Source organism: Anopheles coluzzii, chromosome 2 (assembly GCF_943734685.1).
Source record: "Anopheles coluzzii chromosome 2, AcolN3, whole genome shotgun sequence".
Lineage (NCBI taxonomy): Eukaryota > Metazoa > Arthropoda > Insecta > Diptera > Culicidae > Anopheles > Anopheles coluzzii.
In genome coordinates, this window is record NC_064670.1 from 96,666,855 (window position 1) to 96,688,055 (window position 21,201).

The following is a 21,201-nucleotide window of genomic DNA, read 5'->3' on the forward strand; positions in this document are numbered from 1 at the left end:
TTCATACGCTCTATCAAGCTTTTAAATTGTTTCTATTTTCGTGTATGCTCTTGTTTACAAATTTTAATTTTTTGTTGTTGTTCATGATCTATATTCTATTAGGGTTTTTGTCTGTTTTATTGTGTTTTCATTCTTTTTCGTGCTTTCTTTCATTCTATCTTTATCAATAATTTTTTTAAATGTTCGTATATGCGGATGTTATATTGCAAAATCTTTGACATATTGTTACATTCTTTTTCATTTAATTTTTTATTGTTTTTATGCCACGGTACTTTTGTGACCTTGTTATTTTATTTACTTTGATTTCACTCTATGCTAACGAATTGCTTTTTCTATATTATATCACTTTTTGCTGGCTTTGTTTTTTGCCAAAGCATGTGCTCTTGTGTGTTCAACATAATATTTTGATGGCCTTTTCCCAAGAGCTTCGAGCGCTGTTCTGGTGAAGTGTGTTTCGTTGGAAGCTCTCCAAACCTACGAGATAGTTTGTAAAACATGTGAACCAGAGAATGAAACGAAAAAAATACATCCTCCAACCAAACAAGCCTACAACCCGTTGAGCAATGTTCGGGGAAATGGTTAACATGCTCTTTTTTTTTTTTTGTTGTAAATATTGTTTCACGAAAAATCATCCCGCATCTTCACCACCTCCACTGACAGGGATGCAAATGCAGCCCCAAAACTGCAACAATGGGTAGTTATATGTGCGTGTGTGTTGTTTTGGCTGCGATGCATATAAATTATATCACCGGTAATTTGTTAATGTAATACACGATGGCTCGCGCTTGAGGCTCGAGTGGACCGGAGTGGGAAGCACTTTTTGTGTTGTCGTTTTCGGGATGACAGGCGACGAATGAGTGGCGCCATTTATTTTGCGGGTTGCTTTTCCAAGGGAGGGTTCTGGAGCCACGTGTGTCCGAGCCAGTTTGTGGTCAACCATTTCGGTGAAAAACACGGTTATGATGTGCTTAATTAATTGCATATTAATTATGCTGCGAGCGTGCATTATGCTGGAGACATTGTTAGGAGCCTCTTGGGTTGCGGGAGGCCTTGGAAGGGGTTGAGCAATTGACGTCATAGTTGTTAGAAATTTGCTGGATTTCTATGCTGTGTTTGGTTTTCAAAAACACACATTTTAGTTCAATGCAAACACTTCAACACACTGCTTCTTTTATTCATAGTAATTGTAAAACTGTCAGCAGAACCTTCCTCCAGCACTTCAATTTATCATTTTATGGATTAACAACACAACCACAGTGTGGATTAAAGCTGCTGCCATAAAAGTAAAGCCCAACTACAATGAAAAGGAAAACACATTGCCAATGGAAAAGAAACAGTAAAAAAAAAAACAGTCCTTCCAAATTTGCACTTCCCGGGGCGTCCCATCAATTGATCATATAACTGCGTTTAATCACCTCGACACACCACATTGACAGTCCATTTTCGGTGATTCTCCGTCCGTCCCCGTTTTCTCTACCCCTCTCGAGCTGCAGTTTTGCGCAAATCAGTAAAAACATTGAAGAACAATAAAAGCACAGTTAAAAAAAACACTGCCAGACGCACTTTATGCACCAGTGGCACAACAATAATCGTTAAATCGTTAGAAATGAGCAATAAAAAAAGGAGAGGTGGTGCGGAAACGCGCGTGGTGCCCATTCCTGCCACACCCGAGAACCGTTTGATTGAAGACATCCCGGAAAGTCCCGGGATCATCGATCGCACGTTGAAGCGTGCAAAGTTACGCCCCGTGAACGGGCCGGCAAACGGCGAGTCCCTTTAGTTTTCAAAGTACAATAATAACAATTCAGCACACACACACACATTCGTCCTTATGCTGGAGCGTTGAAATACACCACGAGCTATGTCAAAAAAGGAGGATATTCCCGTTCCCGGTGGGCAAGTATCTCGGTGGCCCCGAGGGGTTTTTAGCAACCAGCTGGAAATACCAGAATCACACACAGACACACACCACCGCCCTATACCGGTTAAGCCACACTCTATCGAGCAGCTTTACGCGGCCAATCGAGACAATAATTTAAACATGATTATAATCCAATGTTTTTACAGCCCAGCCTTAGACGGGGCCTGCTGCGGGATGGCGTTCGGTTTTGCTCTGCTCTGCCTAACGTCCTTTTTTAACAGCGGTTGCTGCACGGGCTCCGTACACCGACGGAAGTTTAGGCAGACACGTTGGGCTTTTGTTTTTGTAACAGATTAGGACCAGGATTGAATAGAAAATTGAGCAACTTTGGCATCATCCTTTTTTGTGGGTTCTTTTGAGAAGGATCGCAATTGATGCTTGAAAGGTGCGTTTCGAGGGATTGCTGTTGTACGGGTTTGTTGATTAACGATTGTTACCTTTGCTGAGTGTGGTAAAACGAGCAGTATTTTAGAAGCAGTTCGAAACATAGCAGCTTAAACACAGAATGACTTGGATATCAAAAACACGTTGCCTCTGTCGAATTCATTTTAAATATGTTTTCTGTAACTGAGCATCAATCAATGTTTTAAATGTTTGTTCATTTTTGTTTTAATTGCCCATTTTTAAATTAGCAACGACAAAATATTGAAACGTAGCTACACAAATTCAAATAACATTTCTTCCACATGGTCCTTGCAAAATTCATCCAGCCGTTTGTGGCAGCATCTTTCTTTGAGATCCTTTTTTAACGGTGGTAAAGCAACAATAACTTGATGAAATGTTAAATCTGAACTGACCTGAACTAAACCCAATCGATTAATGAGACACGCGAAAGAAATCGCTTTTACCGTACTGCTTTGAATTACGGACACTTATGGCATTTTTGGCATGTAATAATTTCAGACTAATTCATATTTAATTCGTCGTACCCCAGCATAACTCAATTTACTGAAGCAAACCTTTTACAATTAAGAAAAAAAATTAAGATTTCCAATAATTTTACTCGAAATACTGCAAAAACTTCAAAAGCTGCAACGATATTTTAATTCATATTCCAAACAGTTTTGAGCTCATAAGTCAAATTACGGACGAAAAACAATTCATATCCCGGACAGCCTCAAAATTTCATTTATAATATTTATATTAACACACACACTACACTTTTCGTGTTTTTAACTTATATTTACGTACGGACAACAAATTCATTGCACAAATCATTGTACTCCTAGGCCGACAGGACGACGGTCTTACTGACAATGGGGTTTTTCGTGCGGTTTGAACCGAACTACTGTTGCGCGATTCGAAGATCTTTCCTGTACGGCCATTAAGGCATTGGGTACATGTATCTTCAAATATCTTTGTTTTATTGATAGCACTGAATCTTTGTTATTGTTATTATCACTGTCAAAGACCATATTTTTATGCAATTAATGACAATTTACTTCGGCTGTCCGGACTTAAAATCAAGCTAAACAATAATGCTCCGAATTCCGGTCAGTATTAAATACGTGTTTTAATGAAATTCAGATCACAATATGATAACACATATTTGTTTTCGCGTCGATTACCAATACTACTATAGATTCCGATGTATTTCAATGAACGTAAATGCGTTTAAAAGGAATTATCGAAGAAATAAAACAGAGTCCCAATAATCATTGAACTTTTCAAGTAACTTCATATGAGTAGCAGTGCTGGTTCACACATGGAAAAAGGGCATCTATGTCATAAAATATCCTGCACCGATATTTTGCGTGTAACTAGCGTTGATTTTCAAATATTGTGACAGATAAACAATTACAAGGTTTTCTGAGTCAATTTCCAATGTCTACAACATTTCTCTAGCAAATGATTTTCAGTTCTTCGACATGATTTTCAACACGTCTCAAGGTGGATTGAGTTTGACAGATTGTTATGATATGTTGAAAATCATGTGTAAGAATTGAAATTTTATTCAGATGGAAAATACAATGTGTAACGGCTGTCGAAAAACATCTTGCTGGCGCACATTTGAAAGTGACTTAGAAACCTCTATAAAAGGTACATTTATAGGTTTCTAAGTCACTTTCAAGGTAAAGGTTCAAGAATCTTTAAAATTCAATGGGAACAAAAGAAAACTTTACCAGTTTTAGTATCGTTTTGTAATACTACTTCAATAATTAGAAACACAAATCAGATCTCACAAATTAACTGCTTCAGATGTGTCATCTACAACTATTCAGCCATCCGTGATGTATTAAGTTAAGAATGGCTTGTTAGAAAGATAATCTCAGATATGTAGAGAACATTATCGTGGTTAAAGCTATCATTAATCAAACAGCCTTAAACTGTATATTTAGCTCTCAACGCTAACCTATGGATCATTACGTGAAAAATTTAGTCAATTCAAGCTTATTAGGGTTAGGAAACAGAAAAATAAAGATGATCAATTAAAACATCATCTACAATCCATTTCCCAGTATCACACTAAACCAGAGAAAACTAAACCCGCCACTGCTCTCAGGTTCTCGCTCTGAGCTCGCCATTTTTGAAGTGCTTCCAGCATCTGCCACCATCACTTTGCATCCTTCATTTAGCATTTGAAATATCCTTATATGATAATTTTGCTGCGCCTTTCACACAAAGTACCCGTGTTCCGACCGTGTTTCTCCGAAAGCGGGAAAAACGCTCCAGGCGCCTTCCAAATTCCAGTACTCACGCCGGTACTGTCTGGCGCGTCATCACGGAGTGAAAGTTAGCCGGCCCGATGTTTTGCACCGTTTCCTGCAATCAACTCATCTGCCAGCGTCACTCCAAAAGGCTCCCGTTGAAAGGTGAACCGCACATCCTCACACACACTCATTAGCAGTAGGTGGAGCGGTGGAAATTTAGCGTAACATGCAATAACAAAGAGCGGGCATAGGTAACTTCTACCAGCATACACGTCAGCTTACTTGTCAGTATCCGGTCGGTACGGGGGGAGCAGGAGCCTTTCCACCCCCGCTGAAAGGATTAGGAACAAAGGCACGAGTCGATTAGAATGTTGTTTTGTGCGAAACAAAACAACACGCTGCCTGCCTGCTGCCGTTCCTGAACTCACCGAACTTGACGCGTTGATTGAGTTCCAAAGAGATACGAGCATATCAACCACAATAATCTAAACGGTTCTTAACGTGCAAATGAGAGTTTCGGGAAAATAGCTTTTCACTGCCTGTTCGGTTCCAAACTCATCCCCAAGACGTTAGCATGTCAACCTTTGTGCAGCGTTTCTTCGTAGGGGGTTTTGTGGCGTGATGAGGACATAAGACGGCGGATGCTATCTTGCGCTTCGAGACGGGATCACGGTACCGAGGCAAAGGTGTTAACGCGGAAGTTTTTATGTGAAAACTTTGCACCAGCCAGCGTTAACGTGTCGCGAGTGTCGGCACCTTTAGTGCGTTTAGGTCGTAAAGTGTGTTTGAGTGTCAGCAGCGAAGCGTTGCGTAGTTGTGGGTTAAGGTCGGTACCTTCCAGAAGTCATACGTAGCGGCGAGTTTTGATAGTTAGATCTCGTAGAAGAAGAAAAAACCTCTCAAAAACATGCGAACTATTTCCGGACATTTTGGGACGCAACAGCGCAAGCAAGAAGCAAATGTATGTCACCTCTACCGAGTACCGAGGTATTAATGTAAACTTTGGAACTCTGGGCTTTATGGAGTTGTTTGTTATTGTCATGAACTGAATGTAGGGAATCCCCAATGCTATAGCTTGCCGTTGAACTCTTGTGCGGTCATTCTCCTTCGCGGGGGTTTAAGCTTAACTACCTTGGGTGACACTGACGCTCATCGCAAAAACAACAGTTAGATCTAGAATGTTCAAAACGTCTCTTTGGGTTTGGATTCGTTTCAGAATTTATTCAACCACAGCACCTTTGGCCTTACATTCAGCAGAACCTGATCCAACAGAACCACTTGGCGAACCCGGCCTTCCTCGGCGCCCATCCGCACCATCCGCATCATCCTCACCAGCAATTACCCCCGCATCATCATCATCCACACCATCACCCGCATCATCATCATCCCCACCACCACCATCATCAACCGGGCACACATCCTCTATCACCTCATCAGCAGCAGCAGCAACATCTTACCGTTGGACCCAACGGTAGCCCTACTGGAGGACATGTAACTAACAACAGCAGCAGTAATAGTAGTGGTGGTGGTGGTGGACCCCACCACCACCTGCACAACAGCAACAGCAGCAACAGTACGAGCGAGTCGGGCAGCCTGCCCAACAGCCCGGAACTGCAGGAACCGTCGGCCACCGGGTCGGGTCCGAGAGATAATAAAATCATTGCGAAACCACTTCCGAGTCGACCGACGCCCTTTCTGCACCACAGCCTCAACCATCCGCATCTGCACTCGCTGTTGGCCCACTGCCGCAATCCTTACATGCCAGGTAAGTTCAGTCTAGGCTAGTCGGTGAAGACGTCATGCGAGTTCAGTCATTACACGCGTATGCTCTTCTGCTCTTCTGCCAGGTGGACCACAGGTTTTTCCGCTACCTCCCGGGCAGGGATTCCCCTGGGCACACTCGACGCGAGGGAAGCCCCGCCGGGGGATGATGCGCCGAGCCGTCTTTTCCGGTAAGTTTTATAAAGGGAGGAGTACACATCTTGCAAGGATGTCAACTGGGTGGCTTATTCTACGACTTATTTCTTTGCTTCGTATAGACTCCCAACGGAAGGGACTGGAGAAGCGGTTTCAGCTGCAGAAGTACATCAGCAAGCCGGACCGGAAGAAGCTGGCGGAACGGCTCGGCCTGAAGGACTCCCAGGTAAGATATATCTGTAGTGAGGGTTATGATTTATTCATGCCATTTGGGGCATTGCTCTGCTCAACGGGGAAAAAACCCCGCAAATAATGACCACACAACATATTGTTGGCAGCCTCTTGAGCAGGGCAGCATGTAGGAACTGCTCGTGTGCTCTTTATTGCCGGTGCGCCATCGCGGCTATTGACATCCATAGTCAGTAGCTCCGCCCTGGCTAGAAGTGAGATCTTCTGGAAAACACTCCAACAAAAAAAAACTCCTCAGAAAACTGAATTTTCCTCACTGAAATCAACGCTCGCAACCGGGAAGGGGGAGCGAAAAAAGAAAGATGGCTTGCCTATATACTGTGCCGGAACTTTCGGCAACAACCCCCACTCCACCAGAGGACAGAGGAAGAAAACAGAGAGAAAGAGATGGTTAGTATTATTTGGCTGGAGCACTCTACTTTCGAGGGAGTAGTGCAAAGTGCGCAGACTCGCCCTGGCTTGGGTCGTATTCGTCTTTCGAACGTCCACTGATTTGTCTGCGGCATAGCCATTTCTTTGAGGAAAAACTTTGAATTTTCCAGCGAATAAGGGAAGTTTTGGGACGGATGAGGGCTTTCGGGAGAAAATGGATCCAACTCTCCACTGATTAATGGTCAAAGTCGTTCGTGTTGTGGGGCACGTTAATGGATTGTGTGTTGTCGATGATCGTCGTCGTTGTCGGGTGGTTTTCTGAAAAGGGTAATGGGTTTTTATTACCAACTCATTCGCCCGGGCAATGACTGGGCAGTAGAATGCGCTTTTCGAGGCTGCTGGGGGTTTTGTTTAGAGGATTGATTTCGCGGTTGAACTTATTCCGATGTAGAACCTAAAAATAAAGCTCAAGCTTTTAGAGCCTTCATAATAGCAAGACAGTTTCTTCAAAAGTTTCCCCCAACCGGCCAGCAAGCTTGCCCTCCTATTGGTCACGATGCTTGATTAATGGTGGCTCCGTAAACGTTCCGTTGTGGTCACCGTTTTCTGCACGCCCCACATAAGACTGCACAAGACTTTGTGTTGAGAAATGAACCTCCTTCTGCAAATGCTATCCCCTTTTCTTTTTGCTCCCTTTGTATTTGCCCCTAAAATCTCGTTTTCTCTTGCCCGGCGACCTCCATCCCTCCTGCCGGCGATAATCTGCACCGTAATCCGAGATTGCACTCGACTGGAAAAAGACCAGAAAACCAAAAGCCATTAACTTCATGCTTCATGCCCGAACCGAACCGTTCCCCCGGTTCAGCCTCCCCATTTGCTGGAAGGAGCTTGGAAATTGAAAAGTTTGCCCACCGTACCTCGGTTTCCTCGGGAAAACTGAGGAGAGTATAAGAAAAAAAAGTCCTCCTTCTCTTTTTCACTTCCATTTTCTTCATTTTCCTGTTCTGTTAATGGGAAAGGAGAGAAGGAAAAAAAAACAATCAACCAGTGTACGACATGACAAATAAAGAAACGATTATTTCCTACTTCACTTATGTGGAGAGAGAAAAAAAACCTCCTGAAACAGAGAAAGCGGCAGTTTCTTTTTCTCCTTTTCCCACTCACACTCACACGCACAAGCAGGCCCACATACATAGGTTTGCCCATGCACACGCCGTGCGCACGCTTCCGGCCTGCAGGGATGGAAGGAACCCCCACACTCACGCACACACACACTCATTGAGAGCGCACGTCTGGAGATGACATTTTTCCAACTTTGATAATGTTTTTCCCGCTTTTTTCCTCCCTCTTCCTGTGTATGAGGATTTCTGTTTTTCTTCACGGAAAATCAGGCACCAGAACGAAAAATCTGCGAGACGAGGAATATAAAGAGAGAGAGAGAGAGAGAGAGAGAGAGAGAGAGAGAGAGAGAGAGAGAGAGTCTTTATGGTTGCTCCGAATAATGCTCTTCGGTGGTTGCTCCGAATAATGCTGGAAATTGATTTAATCCGATTGTTATCGGTGGAAGCGTAATGAATATTTTCCACCCACTTTCTTCTCCATCTTCTCGACATCGTGTCCCCGTCCTCATCCAAGGCAGAACAAGATGTTTTCTCTTTCACTCACTTGCCATGGTGGATTCCTCGAGGGAGTATGAGAGGGAGTGGTGAGAAGGAAGCGAAATAATCTCATTGATGATCATGATCCGTGAAATGATTCCAGCAATTGCGTCCTTTTTCCTTCTTTTGCTTGAAGCACACAAGGATTCAACGTGCCAGAAGTGGATTTTCCTTCGCTCTTTCTCTCTCTCTCTTTCTCCTCGGCAATCTTACTGCTTCACAGTCTGTCCTGCGGCCATGGGAGCTGCAGGAATGTTTCAATAAATTCATGAATATTCCTTTTCCACTTTTGTCCACGTTTCGCCTGGGCAAGGGGGGTGTTCATTCTGGTTGGTTTGTGGTTTGCGGGAGAGGAAAATTAATCGTTCATTAATTTTCCAATCTATCGCTTCATCGGCTTGTGCCCCCCGTCCTCCCTGTCATTTCTCTTTAGTGAAAGAAAAACCGGAAGAAAGTTATCTGAAAGAGGGTGGACTTTTTTTTTAATAATTGTGTGAAAATTATGCAATGGAGAAAGGACGGAAATGATTTGTTACCACTCAGGTTAATTGAATTATCACAGGTGATTGAATCTTTTTTTCCTGTACAAAGAATTATTAAAAAAATAGAGTAAAGGTTGGATCAGTCATTATTGTTGTTGATGATGTAGAAGAGGATTACGAAACTAAAAAAGATTGAAAAAGAAAAGCTTGCATAAAATAGTGCAAACAATTAATAAATATTTAAAAAATATATATTTTCTAGCAAGAAATATAATCAAAAAGAAGAAATATAAATAAACGAATGAAAGAAAAACATGTTTTAATTACTTTTGAATCAGTATTGGCACTTAGGAGAGCTTAGAGTTGATTGTTAAACTTAGCGAAAATAATTCAGTATAGAGCGAAAAGAAAATAACGTTAGTTTAATGCCCATGTATTCATCAAGTAAAAGCTTATTACGTCATTGAGCATTTGGTCCTTCGAACCGGATGTACATAATTTGAAGAAAACAAAATACATCCAAAGCCTCGAAAGTTTAACCCAATAATCCTGCATCTTCATCCGATTATGATTCTGTTATCTTAATCTTGTGCTATTTATTCAACAGCTTCTTTAAGTCTTTAATAAAATAAACAAAACCACTCCAACGCACAAACAAGTTCGATCAATATTAGCACACGCAGTACTTAGCTTGATAACTTGATAACAGGGCAACAATCATCACCACTGCCCTGTACACTCCCAAACGCTTGCTTGCGCATACGTTGCTGGCATAACAAATGTATGCTTAATCGACCGTTCGACCCCTGTAAGCGCTATACATGGTGCACGTGGCGGCAAGCTGGCCCAGCCGTTCCTTGCAAGAAGTGCCGTTCCAGGCCCGAGTTTCAACCTTTACACAAAAAACAAGCCCCGCTAACCACCACCGTCTGTGCGGGAGTTTGGGAGGATAAGCATCACTGCAATTGATTACCACCCTCGGCAAAACGGGAAGCCTTCAACCCACCGACCGGGACCCGGTAGTTCCCCGAGCATTCAAGATGGGGTGGAATTCTTCTCAAACATTTACTTGTCATTGCCGGCGGCAGTTTCGATTGTTTTCGGAGCAAATGGTCTTCCTGCGGCTTGTGGCTTACAATACAGTGCGCGTGGAGGGTGTTAGTTGTGTGTTTATTTACAGGAAAATTAAACCCCACGAGGGCCATCATCGCCTGCGAACAAACAAGACAGGGATTTTGTGGAATGTAAATTTAACGAGAGACCGTTTAACGGGATCTGCTGCTCAGATTAGCCTGATTATCCTTTTCGAGTGGAGCGGCTAAAGGCGTCCTAGAGAGTGCAATCACTGTGGGATATTGTCGTTGCGTTTTTTTTGTTGTTCCTTACACTCGGGTTTGATGTTTTGAACGGATGATTGATTGAGTCACCCGAGCGCTGGAAATGAGGCAGAAGCGCACCGAATTGCAGCACACCAGATTTCAGGTTCAAGCTCGACGCGTAACTAATGTAATTGATTTTCTCATTCTGCCGATGACAAATGAGACCACAAGGTGCTCGGGAAGGTTCTGGCGTCATTTTGCAGACCATGATAATGACACATACAGACTGAACTGGGACTGACGGTTGCCTACAGTACTACAGTTGCCTTTGCATTCGTGCACAAACGGGGGTCACACTACGATAACTACGATGACGTTGGCAAAGGCCTAGTGATCCTTTTCAATGCATCTGTCCCCTGCAGGGGTTTGATGGCGTGTGGTTGAGTCTATAAGCCACTGTAGAACCAAAAAAAAGGATCACAAAAACAAAACATTACACGTTGTCAAAATTCATCGATCACCACAGCAAGATTTTGTCCGCTTCACGGTGTGCCGCAGTTGAAAATTAGATAATTGAACGTTACCACTTTTTCGTCACACTTTTTCGTCAGGATGCATTTGGAATGCACTCTGGAGGCTAATGAATTGAGTCGTAGCAAGGACACGGTTTGCGGTTTGCATTTGTGAAGTGTCATCGCTCTGCTTTGCGAAGGATTGAACTGTTTCACTCCTTCGGTTAAGGGGGTTTTCGTTGCATGATGCTGTCAAAAGATGGGGCAATTATTATTAATGTTCAACATCTGGAGCGCAATTTTTCAATGCTTTGTATATCATCGAAAAGAATTGAAACTTATGCCAAAAAACATCACTTTTTGTTAAAAGGAAAATAATAATATGTTTTGTTATTCTTCTCATTTCGTTTCTCACGCCAATTTCTTAATTTATGCTTTATTTAAGCTTTTAATAAGCCAAATTGAAGGCCAAGCAATTTTAGTCAAATCAATACAACATATCAACAAAATTAATAATCACTTCACATGGAATGCACGGAAATACCCTCTTCTGTCATGCAATGAAAACCGAAAGTAACTACGTCACCGCATTGTTTGCCCGTGCGTGAGAATTATTTAGCATCACTCAATTAGCGACTAAGCTGATGCATTCCAACCTATCGATTAAAACTAATTAAATTAGCAGCCAAAAATACCATCTGTAAAACCAATCAATGTTTGAAGCGTGTGTCTCGTTCCGGGATTTCAGCTTCTTCAGGGATCGTGTCTAACGTCAAACGTGCAGACGCGCTCAAGATCATCCACAATGTTCCTCCGAAATCGTACTACTCTGCGCAAGAAGTACATCCGTTTGACGCAAATGCAAATTGTCGATTTCACTTCATTTATCAACAGTTGTTTGGTAAACTTTCCATCTTTTAAATTGTTCCCGTATTTTTTTTTTGTCGGTGCGATGAAACCATCGTTTGGGATGAATATTGGACCCGGGACCCGCATGCGTCACAATCAAAACCCACGAGTGATGCTCGAGTGTGGTGATAATATTTGCTTTGTTGCTGAGGCGGCGAGCCTGTAGAAGAAGAACAGGAAGAGTAGCTAAAGCGTTTGGAGTCTGATGATGTCTGGTAGGAGAAATTTCAGTGCCATTTAGGTTCAACGGTCGTTTTGGGTAGGTTACTAGTGGGTGATTTTTTGGGATTTGGTATTAAACTATGGATGTAATGGTGCGACGCACGTGTCGGATAACGCTTTTGATCACAAGCAATCGGTATGTTAGTGAGTAATATTTCTTGGGGCCTTTGGTCCGGCACGGGATTTTTTGGAAACGATTTAACAAGACACAATAACAGGAACAGGTACGAATGTAATAAAATCTTAAAAGTTCAAGAAGATTGGGATACAATAGATGCTGTGGTTATGAGACACGAAATAATCACATGTGTGATACATTTTGAAATGATGAAGTTATGAAGTAGGCCGGTCTCGTAGTACAGTCGTCAACTCGTACGACTTAACAACATGCCCGTCATGGGTTCAAGCCCCAAATAGACCGTGCCGCCATACGTAGGATTGACTATCCTGCTATGGGGGGAAATCAATTAGTCACTGAAAGCCAAACCCACAAGAGGTAAAGGCAGGCCTTGACCGACAACGGTTGTTGAGCCAAAGAAGAAGAAGAAGAAGTTATGTGTTTGAACGCTAATTTCAAGATGAAAGTATTTCAGGTCGTAAGTTCAATTCGTGATAGATAGATAGACCACATTTTTCTGACATAGAAATACCCTCAGAAATATCTTGCGTAGTTTCAAATAAGTTTGAAATAACCAGACTATTCAAGGCTGGAAAGGCCCTCAAAGACGTTAGATGTAGGGCACCAACAATAGCAGTTGGGATAGAAATAGCTTGAATAGCTTGAAACATTGTTTAGCTGGGTTGTATAATCATTGTAGGGTCAATAACTGATCCTCCAAGTCACTATTAGTAAGTCAGCATGTATCATCTACTTGATACTCAAAAGAAGGTAATCAAGATGAAGTCACACTCACGTACGCCACAATATAGGTTTGTGAAGGACGGAAGATATTGCAGATATTGTTACCCAAATGTTGATTTGAATTCTTCATTTTAAGCAGCAATGTTACAAACAAGTAACCACCGAGTGAGACATGACAATCAATTCGTATAGCTGACCTATAGCTGCTAGAGAGTCTTACTCCGTTCGCTCACAATGTGTTATCCCAAGCTTACCATCTGCCATGATCGATCTTAAAGGACTGGAATATTCCAGTATTAGGACGTAGCATATGCCGATCTTGATTCGCTGAACGATGTTCAGATCAAGTTGACGACTGTACCACCAGACCAACCCATTCTATTAGAATATTCTTCCACAAATATGGTTTAATTCTTCTGATTTCCTTGTCGAGAGGTGTATGTGAGTCCTATCTTCGTCGTAACGTCCTAATCAAGTTATCATTCCTAACAACTTCGATCATCGCGATCGGTTCTTTAAAGTGAATTGCTCATCATATGGAATGACTATCATCAAACTCTTCTTCAAGGCTCACAGACCTGTACTCTAGATATCAAGAACCTCTGCACATTTAAGCCCTGAATTTAGATTGTCTTTAATAAATAATACGCATTTAAGGATGTTTCTCCAATTCTTTTGGACTTGAGCTCCTCCATATTAATCTCCATTGCTAAAATTATCTTCCATTTTCTAACAAAATAATCCTAACGTCACTTTACGCGACAATAAACTCAAGTGCTAATTCTCAGAATACAATTCTAAATCCTCAAAATTCATTCAAACCAGCCGTCTATCCCTCTTACGAGCAGGAGTTATTTAGAAGCTGGTAAAAATACAAACATAAACTGCCCTCTGAACTCTCTTTCATCTACCCACCACCACCCGACTTCATTCACAAATCCCTCCCCCAACCGGCCTCGGCCGGAAAGATCCAACACAAAACTCACCACCCTCAGCGTAATTGTCACCCGGGCCAAAGTGTCTGCCGGTGACAGTTACGAGAAAAGGCGGGAATGTATTGCTTTGAGTTATATGCGGCACGCACGCATTTACACCTCTAGCGCGCGCTCTCTCTCTGGTGCCATTGTGCCGGTGTCGGCGTGTCCTCGTGTCACAAAAGTATGCCCCGGTGTGTGACCGAAAGCATTTTCCAACTAGCTCAAGCGATATGGTGACGATGATGATGATGATGTTGGTTGTTTTTCCAGCCACACTGTGTATCCATTTCGCACTCCCGCTCGCCGCGAGAATGGACAAGAACCCGGACGACGACACTTTCCTGCTTTCCTGTATCGCCTGCGGGAAATTGTAGGAAATTGTTTCGAGTTATTCTGGGCACCCCCCTCCAAAGTCCTGCCGCCCGTTTTTCGGTGCCGGTTGCATGCGTTGTCTTGTGCGTACTGCGCGCCGGGGACACAGCGAGAGGTGTGGGTTTCCGGGATCTGTTTATGAGTAATTGCAATTTCCTTGTTGCAGCACCCCGTTCGGTTCGGTTGCAAGTTTTTCCCACTGCCGGAACCGGAGTAAAGTGTGTACTCTGTGCAAGCCCTGAACTTTGTTGCAAAGTGTAAGATAGTGTAGCACAAAGCTGTGTTGCGATAGTGTGTTGCGTTTTTTGTTCGCTCACTCTCTCTCTCACTGTACAGTGGGTAGAAATGGGTATTTGTTTTCCGAGCGGAGAAGGGGAAGAAAAAATCGATCAACGCCAGATACTGATGTTTTCGGGGCCGCCCTTCGCTACAGCAGCTTCCATGTCAAATGTGAAAAGTTTCAAGTGTGCCATGCCTTCGTACACACATCGTCTGCTGCCGCTTGGTGTTAGCTTGGGACGTTCGCGTTGCTAGGGCAACAACGCGAAGGCAACCCAAAGGTCGCCTAATGGAATGGACAAATAATAAAAATTGAAGTCAAACTCCCTGCCTGCTTGCCCCACATCGTGTGGAGGGATTTTTGGCCACCCATGAAATTTGAGCATTGATTAAACAGTGGCGGGACATTGAATTCGCTACCGAAAAGGGAAGTGGGCACAGATTTGTGGCACTTTTTGTGGCGGGGCCCGACTCGATCGATGGTTGCCGGCTCGCGCCAGCATCAATTTGCACTGAAATCCGATGACGGATGGCAAACGATCGATAAAAGGCACGGTTAAACACACAAACACCATCGTTCCTTCGGGCAGAGGGCCGCCGGACTTGATGAGAAGTACAAATTCGCACATTACAGTTGGATGGACACCATTAGGGTCGAATGGTTTTGGGTGAGTTTGATGGTTTTGATTGTATTTCGTGGAGTTAAAGGTCGATGATTGTATTGGAGAAGGTATAGTCACTAGAGGGGGGTAGCTTTTTACAATTTGGAGGTGCATTTCTGTAAGTTCACGGTACCGATACAAAATTTTGTTCAATTTGGTAGACTAAATCGGTCGGTGAACCGGATTCTACCCAAGTTAAAAGGTTCGTTTATTGCACTTTTCATTACATTTGGCAATTGAAGACGAGAACAAATTGAATCGAGACCGGGTAATATTTGTTCTGGATTAATTCAACTCAATGAAATACTGTTTGGAATACGTTTAGCCCCTGAAAGTATACAATTTGCTTGACGAAACTGTGTCAATAAGTCTTATTGTCATTTTTTGTTTCTTTAGAGCAGTGCTCTCCAACCTTTTTTGGGTCACAGACCACTTGGCTTTGAAAATACATTCCCCGCGACCCACATATATTGAGGGCACATAGATTTATTTCGTAGCTTTTAGATCTACCATATGTTTAAATCATATTCTATTCATGTCTGTTGAATATTAATTCTTCATTGTGAGGAAAAGAAATGCACGATATGCATTGTAATAAGCTTTTCTTTAAAAAAAATCATGATTTTTCGCGGGCTACTGCTGGTAATGCCACGGACCATAGGTTGGAGACCACTGCTTTAGAGGACCATCCAAAGATTACGCAACGCTGTAAGCCATCGAAGATATTTTTTAAAAAAGCATGGCTCACACATATTAACTCGTATGAAGGAATGGAGTTTAAAATCTATTCTTAAAATTATTTCGTTATCAACATAGCCTCGGTATTTCGTACAATATCCGGAAAAAGAAAAGGACAACATGTAACTTTTCTGCTTAAGTGACAATATCTTCTAAAGTGAATAAAAACATAAGAAAAAAAATCAATTTTAGTTTCAAGATAGAGTATGATTTTTTCATTTTTAAAGATGAAGAAACACATGAAATAAATCGAGAAAGTATTCTGAGTAAACCCTTTTTCGCCGAAACATGTTTAAATCATCCATTCATTCTAAACAATGGCAAAGAATAATTAATCAGCTTTTTGTCACTCATCACTTATGTATTCCAGTTTCTATTGATTTAATCTTCAAATTCAAAATTCGACACACGAAACTTTATGTTGAATAGACATGCAGTCGAATAAAATATAAAATCTACAAATAATTCGATATTATAATTCGTAAAAGACTAACGGATCATCAGAAAAAAAAAAGAAATAAAATGGTGGCATTAGAGGGAGAAAGGATACATCAAACCACAACGTAATTAATAGACTAAATTTATTCGTTGAGAATCGACTTTCTTCGACTATGGTGGTGAAGGGGAATGCTCAAAAACAATTATTTTCGGGATACGTTATTTATGGATGAACCTTCCGATCGTATCAAGTTGAATAAACAGAATAATCTAAAAAGAAAGTTGAATAATGGTTTTTTTATTAGATTTTTTAAATTGATTTTTTTAAATTATAATTTGATTTAACAAAACATGCGATAAATTCAAATAAAAGTAGAATTGGATACTTTTGCTGTACTGACGATTATTTGGGCCTTAATTTTTATAAATAGTGTCAAACATTGTACATTAGTATATTGTTATACTAATTCCAACATTTTCTCTCCCCTCCTTTCCTCCCTACACAGGTAAAGATATGGTTTCAGAACCGTCGCATGAAGTGGCGCAACTCGAAGGAGCGCGAGCTGCTCGCGAACGGTGGCTCCCGCGACCAAACGCTCCCGAACAAGAACAACCCCAACCCGGACCTGTCGGACGCCCGCACCGACCGGCAAACGTCGCTCTCACCGCCTCCCCCCGCATCACCCCCGCAAGGATCGACGCCACACGATGGGCAACCACCGCCTCAGCCCACAACCCCGTCGGCCTCTCCCAAACCGGCCCCAACGGCTCACCAACAGCAGGGCGCAGCACCACAACCACCGCCACCGCCGATGCTTACCTTCAAGTCCAAGTTTGAGCTGCTGAAACCGAGCGCCGTGGCCGGCGGTGCCGGTGCTGACTTTAAATTCGACTTTGAGGATCAGGTGGCGGGAGGGAATCGACCCCCCGGTGGACACTTCCCGATGGGTGGCTTTTACCCGGGTGCGACGGATCCGGCCGTCGGGTCGGGCCGATCGAACAGTAGCGCCTCGTCGGAGCTGCAGTCGGGAGCGCAGGCCATGTACTACGACGAGTACGAGTCGGCGGGCGACTCGGACGATAGCGATGAGGAGATTAATGTCACGTGACCTGATACAAGCGACGATGAGCTGATGGGGCAGGGTGCTCCCCGGGCCGGATGTAAATAGAAAGGAAATGAAGAGACAAATGATCAGAAAACACATAGGAACAGAGTTTTGCATAAAATGTACGAAAATGTGTGATGTACCATAGAGGATCGAGGGGGGAAGGATTAAGCCGTTACTTCAGTCAGTGCGTCTAGTTGCTAAGTATTTATTGCGCGAACTTTAATGAATTTGTACCACTGGTTTAACAACTTCTTTCCAAACACAATTCAATCAATCAATCCACAGTACACGAACAAACACGCCCTAAAGCCAATGGTCGGAGATGTGGCGGCTGGGAAAGATTACACAGAATTTCAAATAAATGTAATTCCTGCACTAAAGCTAAACAAAACTTCGATGCAAATTGAAGAGTGTTCTTTTTTAAGAGGATTGGATTTGTCATGAAAAAATGTTGAGAAACGAAGTCAAATTAATTTGTGGATTAGCGAGGAATTAAACAAGCTGTGGGGTTCATGTTCACCTATGAGTCATGTTTCCAATACTCCGATAGACAGTGTCTTGTACGAAGAATTGAGGCATAAACAATTATATGATCTACTGCATGAACAAGTAATCGACGGATGGTTTCAATTTCCCAAATTTAATTCTATCAGATATATTTTGTTATGCAAAGCTCGCTAAAAACGGTTCTATCCATTTCAAAACCGTATAAGCTTGGACATTTCACAGCTAGATGGCGCTGTCGAGCATACTAATGCGTGAATTTGAATCATAGATGGCGCTTTTTGCACAGTAGGAATGGTGAGGACGTATGAAAAGCAGCAGTGTTTCTTGGGTTCATGTTCACAAGCGAGCTACTTGCGTGTATTACCATCGTTTCTTTGGTCGTTTATTATGTTTTTTGATTAATTTTGATTCTTTGCAATAATTTTTATCTTTTCATCAATTTTTTCTATCGATTCTTTCTATTTAATTGAATTACAGTAGAACGTCGATTATCCGGGGGCGGATTAACCGGCGGGCGGTTTAACCGTGCACATAAATGTGACAGCTGTTCAAGCGTTCAGCGAACATTTGCAGCGTTAGCCAACTGGGCAACCAGTTTTTTGTACAGCTCTGTAGTGTCTTGTGGTGTTTTCGAAATACATTTTTGTTCATGAACAGTTGTAAAACCTATAGTTTTTGATTAAAATAATATTCTACTAACGATTAATCGATTGATTCAAAGTAAATTAATCATAAAACTAGTGTATTTTATCATTTTTATATGAATTTGACATTTCTTGGACAATTATCCGTGCAAATCGATTAACCGGCAACCGTCCGGTCCCGAGCTACCCGGATAATCGACGTTCTACTGTATTTTGTGTATCTGCGAGTAATCGTTACTCACGAATTGAAATATCAACTCAAACAGTGGATGAATTCTTTATCGCGACTAGGCTTGGGCAATCCGGTTCATTTATGAACGTGAACGTAAAGTGAAGCGCCGTTTATTCCGGTACACTGGTGGACATAAAAATAGGAACTTTTTTCTGTGACCGAAAGACATAGTTCTTGTCAGAAATATTTGGTAGCCCTGAAAAGGACTGTTTAAGCGGTTGTTGGGAGGAGGTGTTGCGGTGTTCCACAGAGCGAAAACACATTCTAACGGTCAATGTGGTGAACGTTATTCGCTATCACTTCCTGACAGCGTTTGGCCATATCGCCGATGAGCTTACGGCATTCGCTTCTGGGTATGCGTTCCCACATAACCTTGCAGCGTGTCCATAGATCATCGGCTGAACGTGCAGGCTGGTTCTTAAGCTGACGCTTGAGAGTTGACCACAGATTTTCAATCGGGTTTAGGTCAGGACTCAACGCAGGCCACGGTAGAACTTGCACATCCTGGTTTGCCAAATAACATTTAACTGTTCGCGATGTGTGCTTAGAGTCGTTATCATGCTGAAAGATGTAATGCTCTTCGTCTCCGAATTTTTGTCGGGCGTGTGGCAACATCTTACGACGTAGTATGTTTCTATACCCTTCCGAGTTCAGTGTCCCGTTGATACGGAACAAAGGACCCGGGCCGTGCCAGGAGAAGCAACCCCACACCATTACGTGGCCGCCTCCGTGACTTCGGGTTTTTATCGTATTTTTCGGATGATACGCCTGTTTAGGAAGGCGCCAGACGTATTTAATGCCATCCGAACCATCCAGATTGATTCTGGACTCATCCGAAAAAATGATTTTGCTCCACCAAAAGATGGATGCAGCTAAATGTTCTTCGGCAAACCGAATGCGCGCTTCTACGTGGTGCGGCAGCAGCTTACGAACCTTCCGCGGTCTCCGGGCACAGAACCCAGCGGCGTGTAAACGGCGAGACACCGTTTTCGCCGAAACTTGCAAACCAAGCTCCTGCTTGATTTGAGCGCAAGTTTTGAAAGGATCCGCCCTGATCATCTCAACAATCTGCGCGTCAACGTCGGCCGTTGTTTTTCGCGAACGACCTGTCGATTTACCCGTAGCCTCGCTACGAATGGCGTTGTCCACAAACGTCCGCGAACGGCTGAATGCCTTGCAGATTGTATTGATCGGCATGTTCTCACGATATAGCCCCTGAATGTGTTTTCGCTTTTCTGGTGTGCAGTGCTTTCCGCGACCCATGATGATTTTGTGGAATTTTTAAATAGCAACCTTTCACCTTGACCACTGATGGAAGAATGAAGCGCAACACGGTTTGGCTCTCCTTTTATACTGCCGCAAAACGCTGCCGGCACTCAAAACTCAGATAAGTAGCGCACCAAAAATGAGAGTATGAAAGGCAAAAATCGGCTATTGCATATTCAGTACGCCTCCAACTGTTGGCGATGACACACCTAGTGAACGCAAAAAAAAAACACACAAAATTTTTTTCCTATTTTTATGTCCACCAGTGTACCTTTTATCCGGCTGTTCGTTTATTCGTGCTGTTGACAAATGACAGTTCAATACAAAAATGACATTGCGTGTTGAGGAGAATATATAAAAAAACCGTTATCAGAGCACAACGTCATAACAAAAATCGCTATAAACCATGGCAGATTTTAAAAATTCTCATTGGAAAAACATGAATTGGGTGAAAATGAAAAAATTGGGTAATTTTTATCAAAACATATGATAAATTAACACAAATAAATCTGGAATTTGTGATTAAATATATCCTTTGACTCATTATCCGTGTTATTCACATATCAAGGCGAGGTCGAGTCCCAATGAGCCCGGATAAACGGCACTCCACTGTACTATGTTTTTTATTTAGATGAACTGAAGGTGAATCACGATTCATTCGTTCATTTCAGTTTAAGTCAAAATATGGTAAATGGTTTCTTGTTACAAGAAGAATGAAATTTCTTTATTACGTCTTGAAAAGTATTTGGCCGCCCAGGACCATCTTTATTGCGACGGGTAGGACGTTCTTTTTGTGAACGATCTGGTCATACGGTTCACGTTCATATTTGTATGGGGAAAATGAACGACTTGGCGTATTAATACATTCGTTATTTCGAATGGTCGAACGTTATTTTCATGAGC

At 42.5% G+C, this 21,201-nt stretch overlaps 1 protein-coding gene across 1 annotated transcript in view; it reads left to right on the plus strand.

Annotated features, from left to right (window-relative positions):
- Positions 1-18,765, plus strand: part of LOC120952120 (transcription factor mef2A) — a 28,899-nt gene extending 10,134 nt beyond the window's left edge. The window contains exons 2-5 of the mRNA XM_040371266.2: positions 5,789-6,337; positions 6,420-6,524; positions 6,612-6,715; positions 17,047-18,765. Of these exons, the coding sequence (XP_040227200.2) occupies positions 5,789-6,337; positions 6,420-6,524; positions 6,612-6,715; positions 17,047-17,649 (1,361 nt within the window). The 3' untranslated portion in view covers positions 17,650-18,765. The remainder of the gene's footprint in view (positions 1-5,788; positions 6,338-6,419; positions 6,525-6,611; positions 6,716-17,046) is intronic.
- Positions 18,766-21,201: the final 2,436 nt, after the last annotated feature.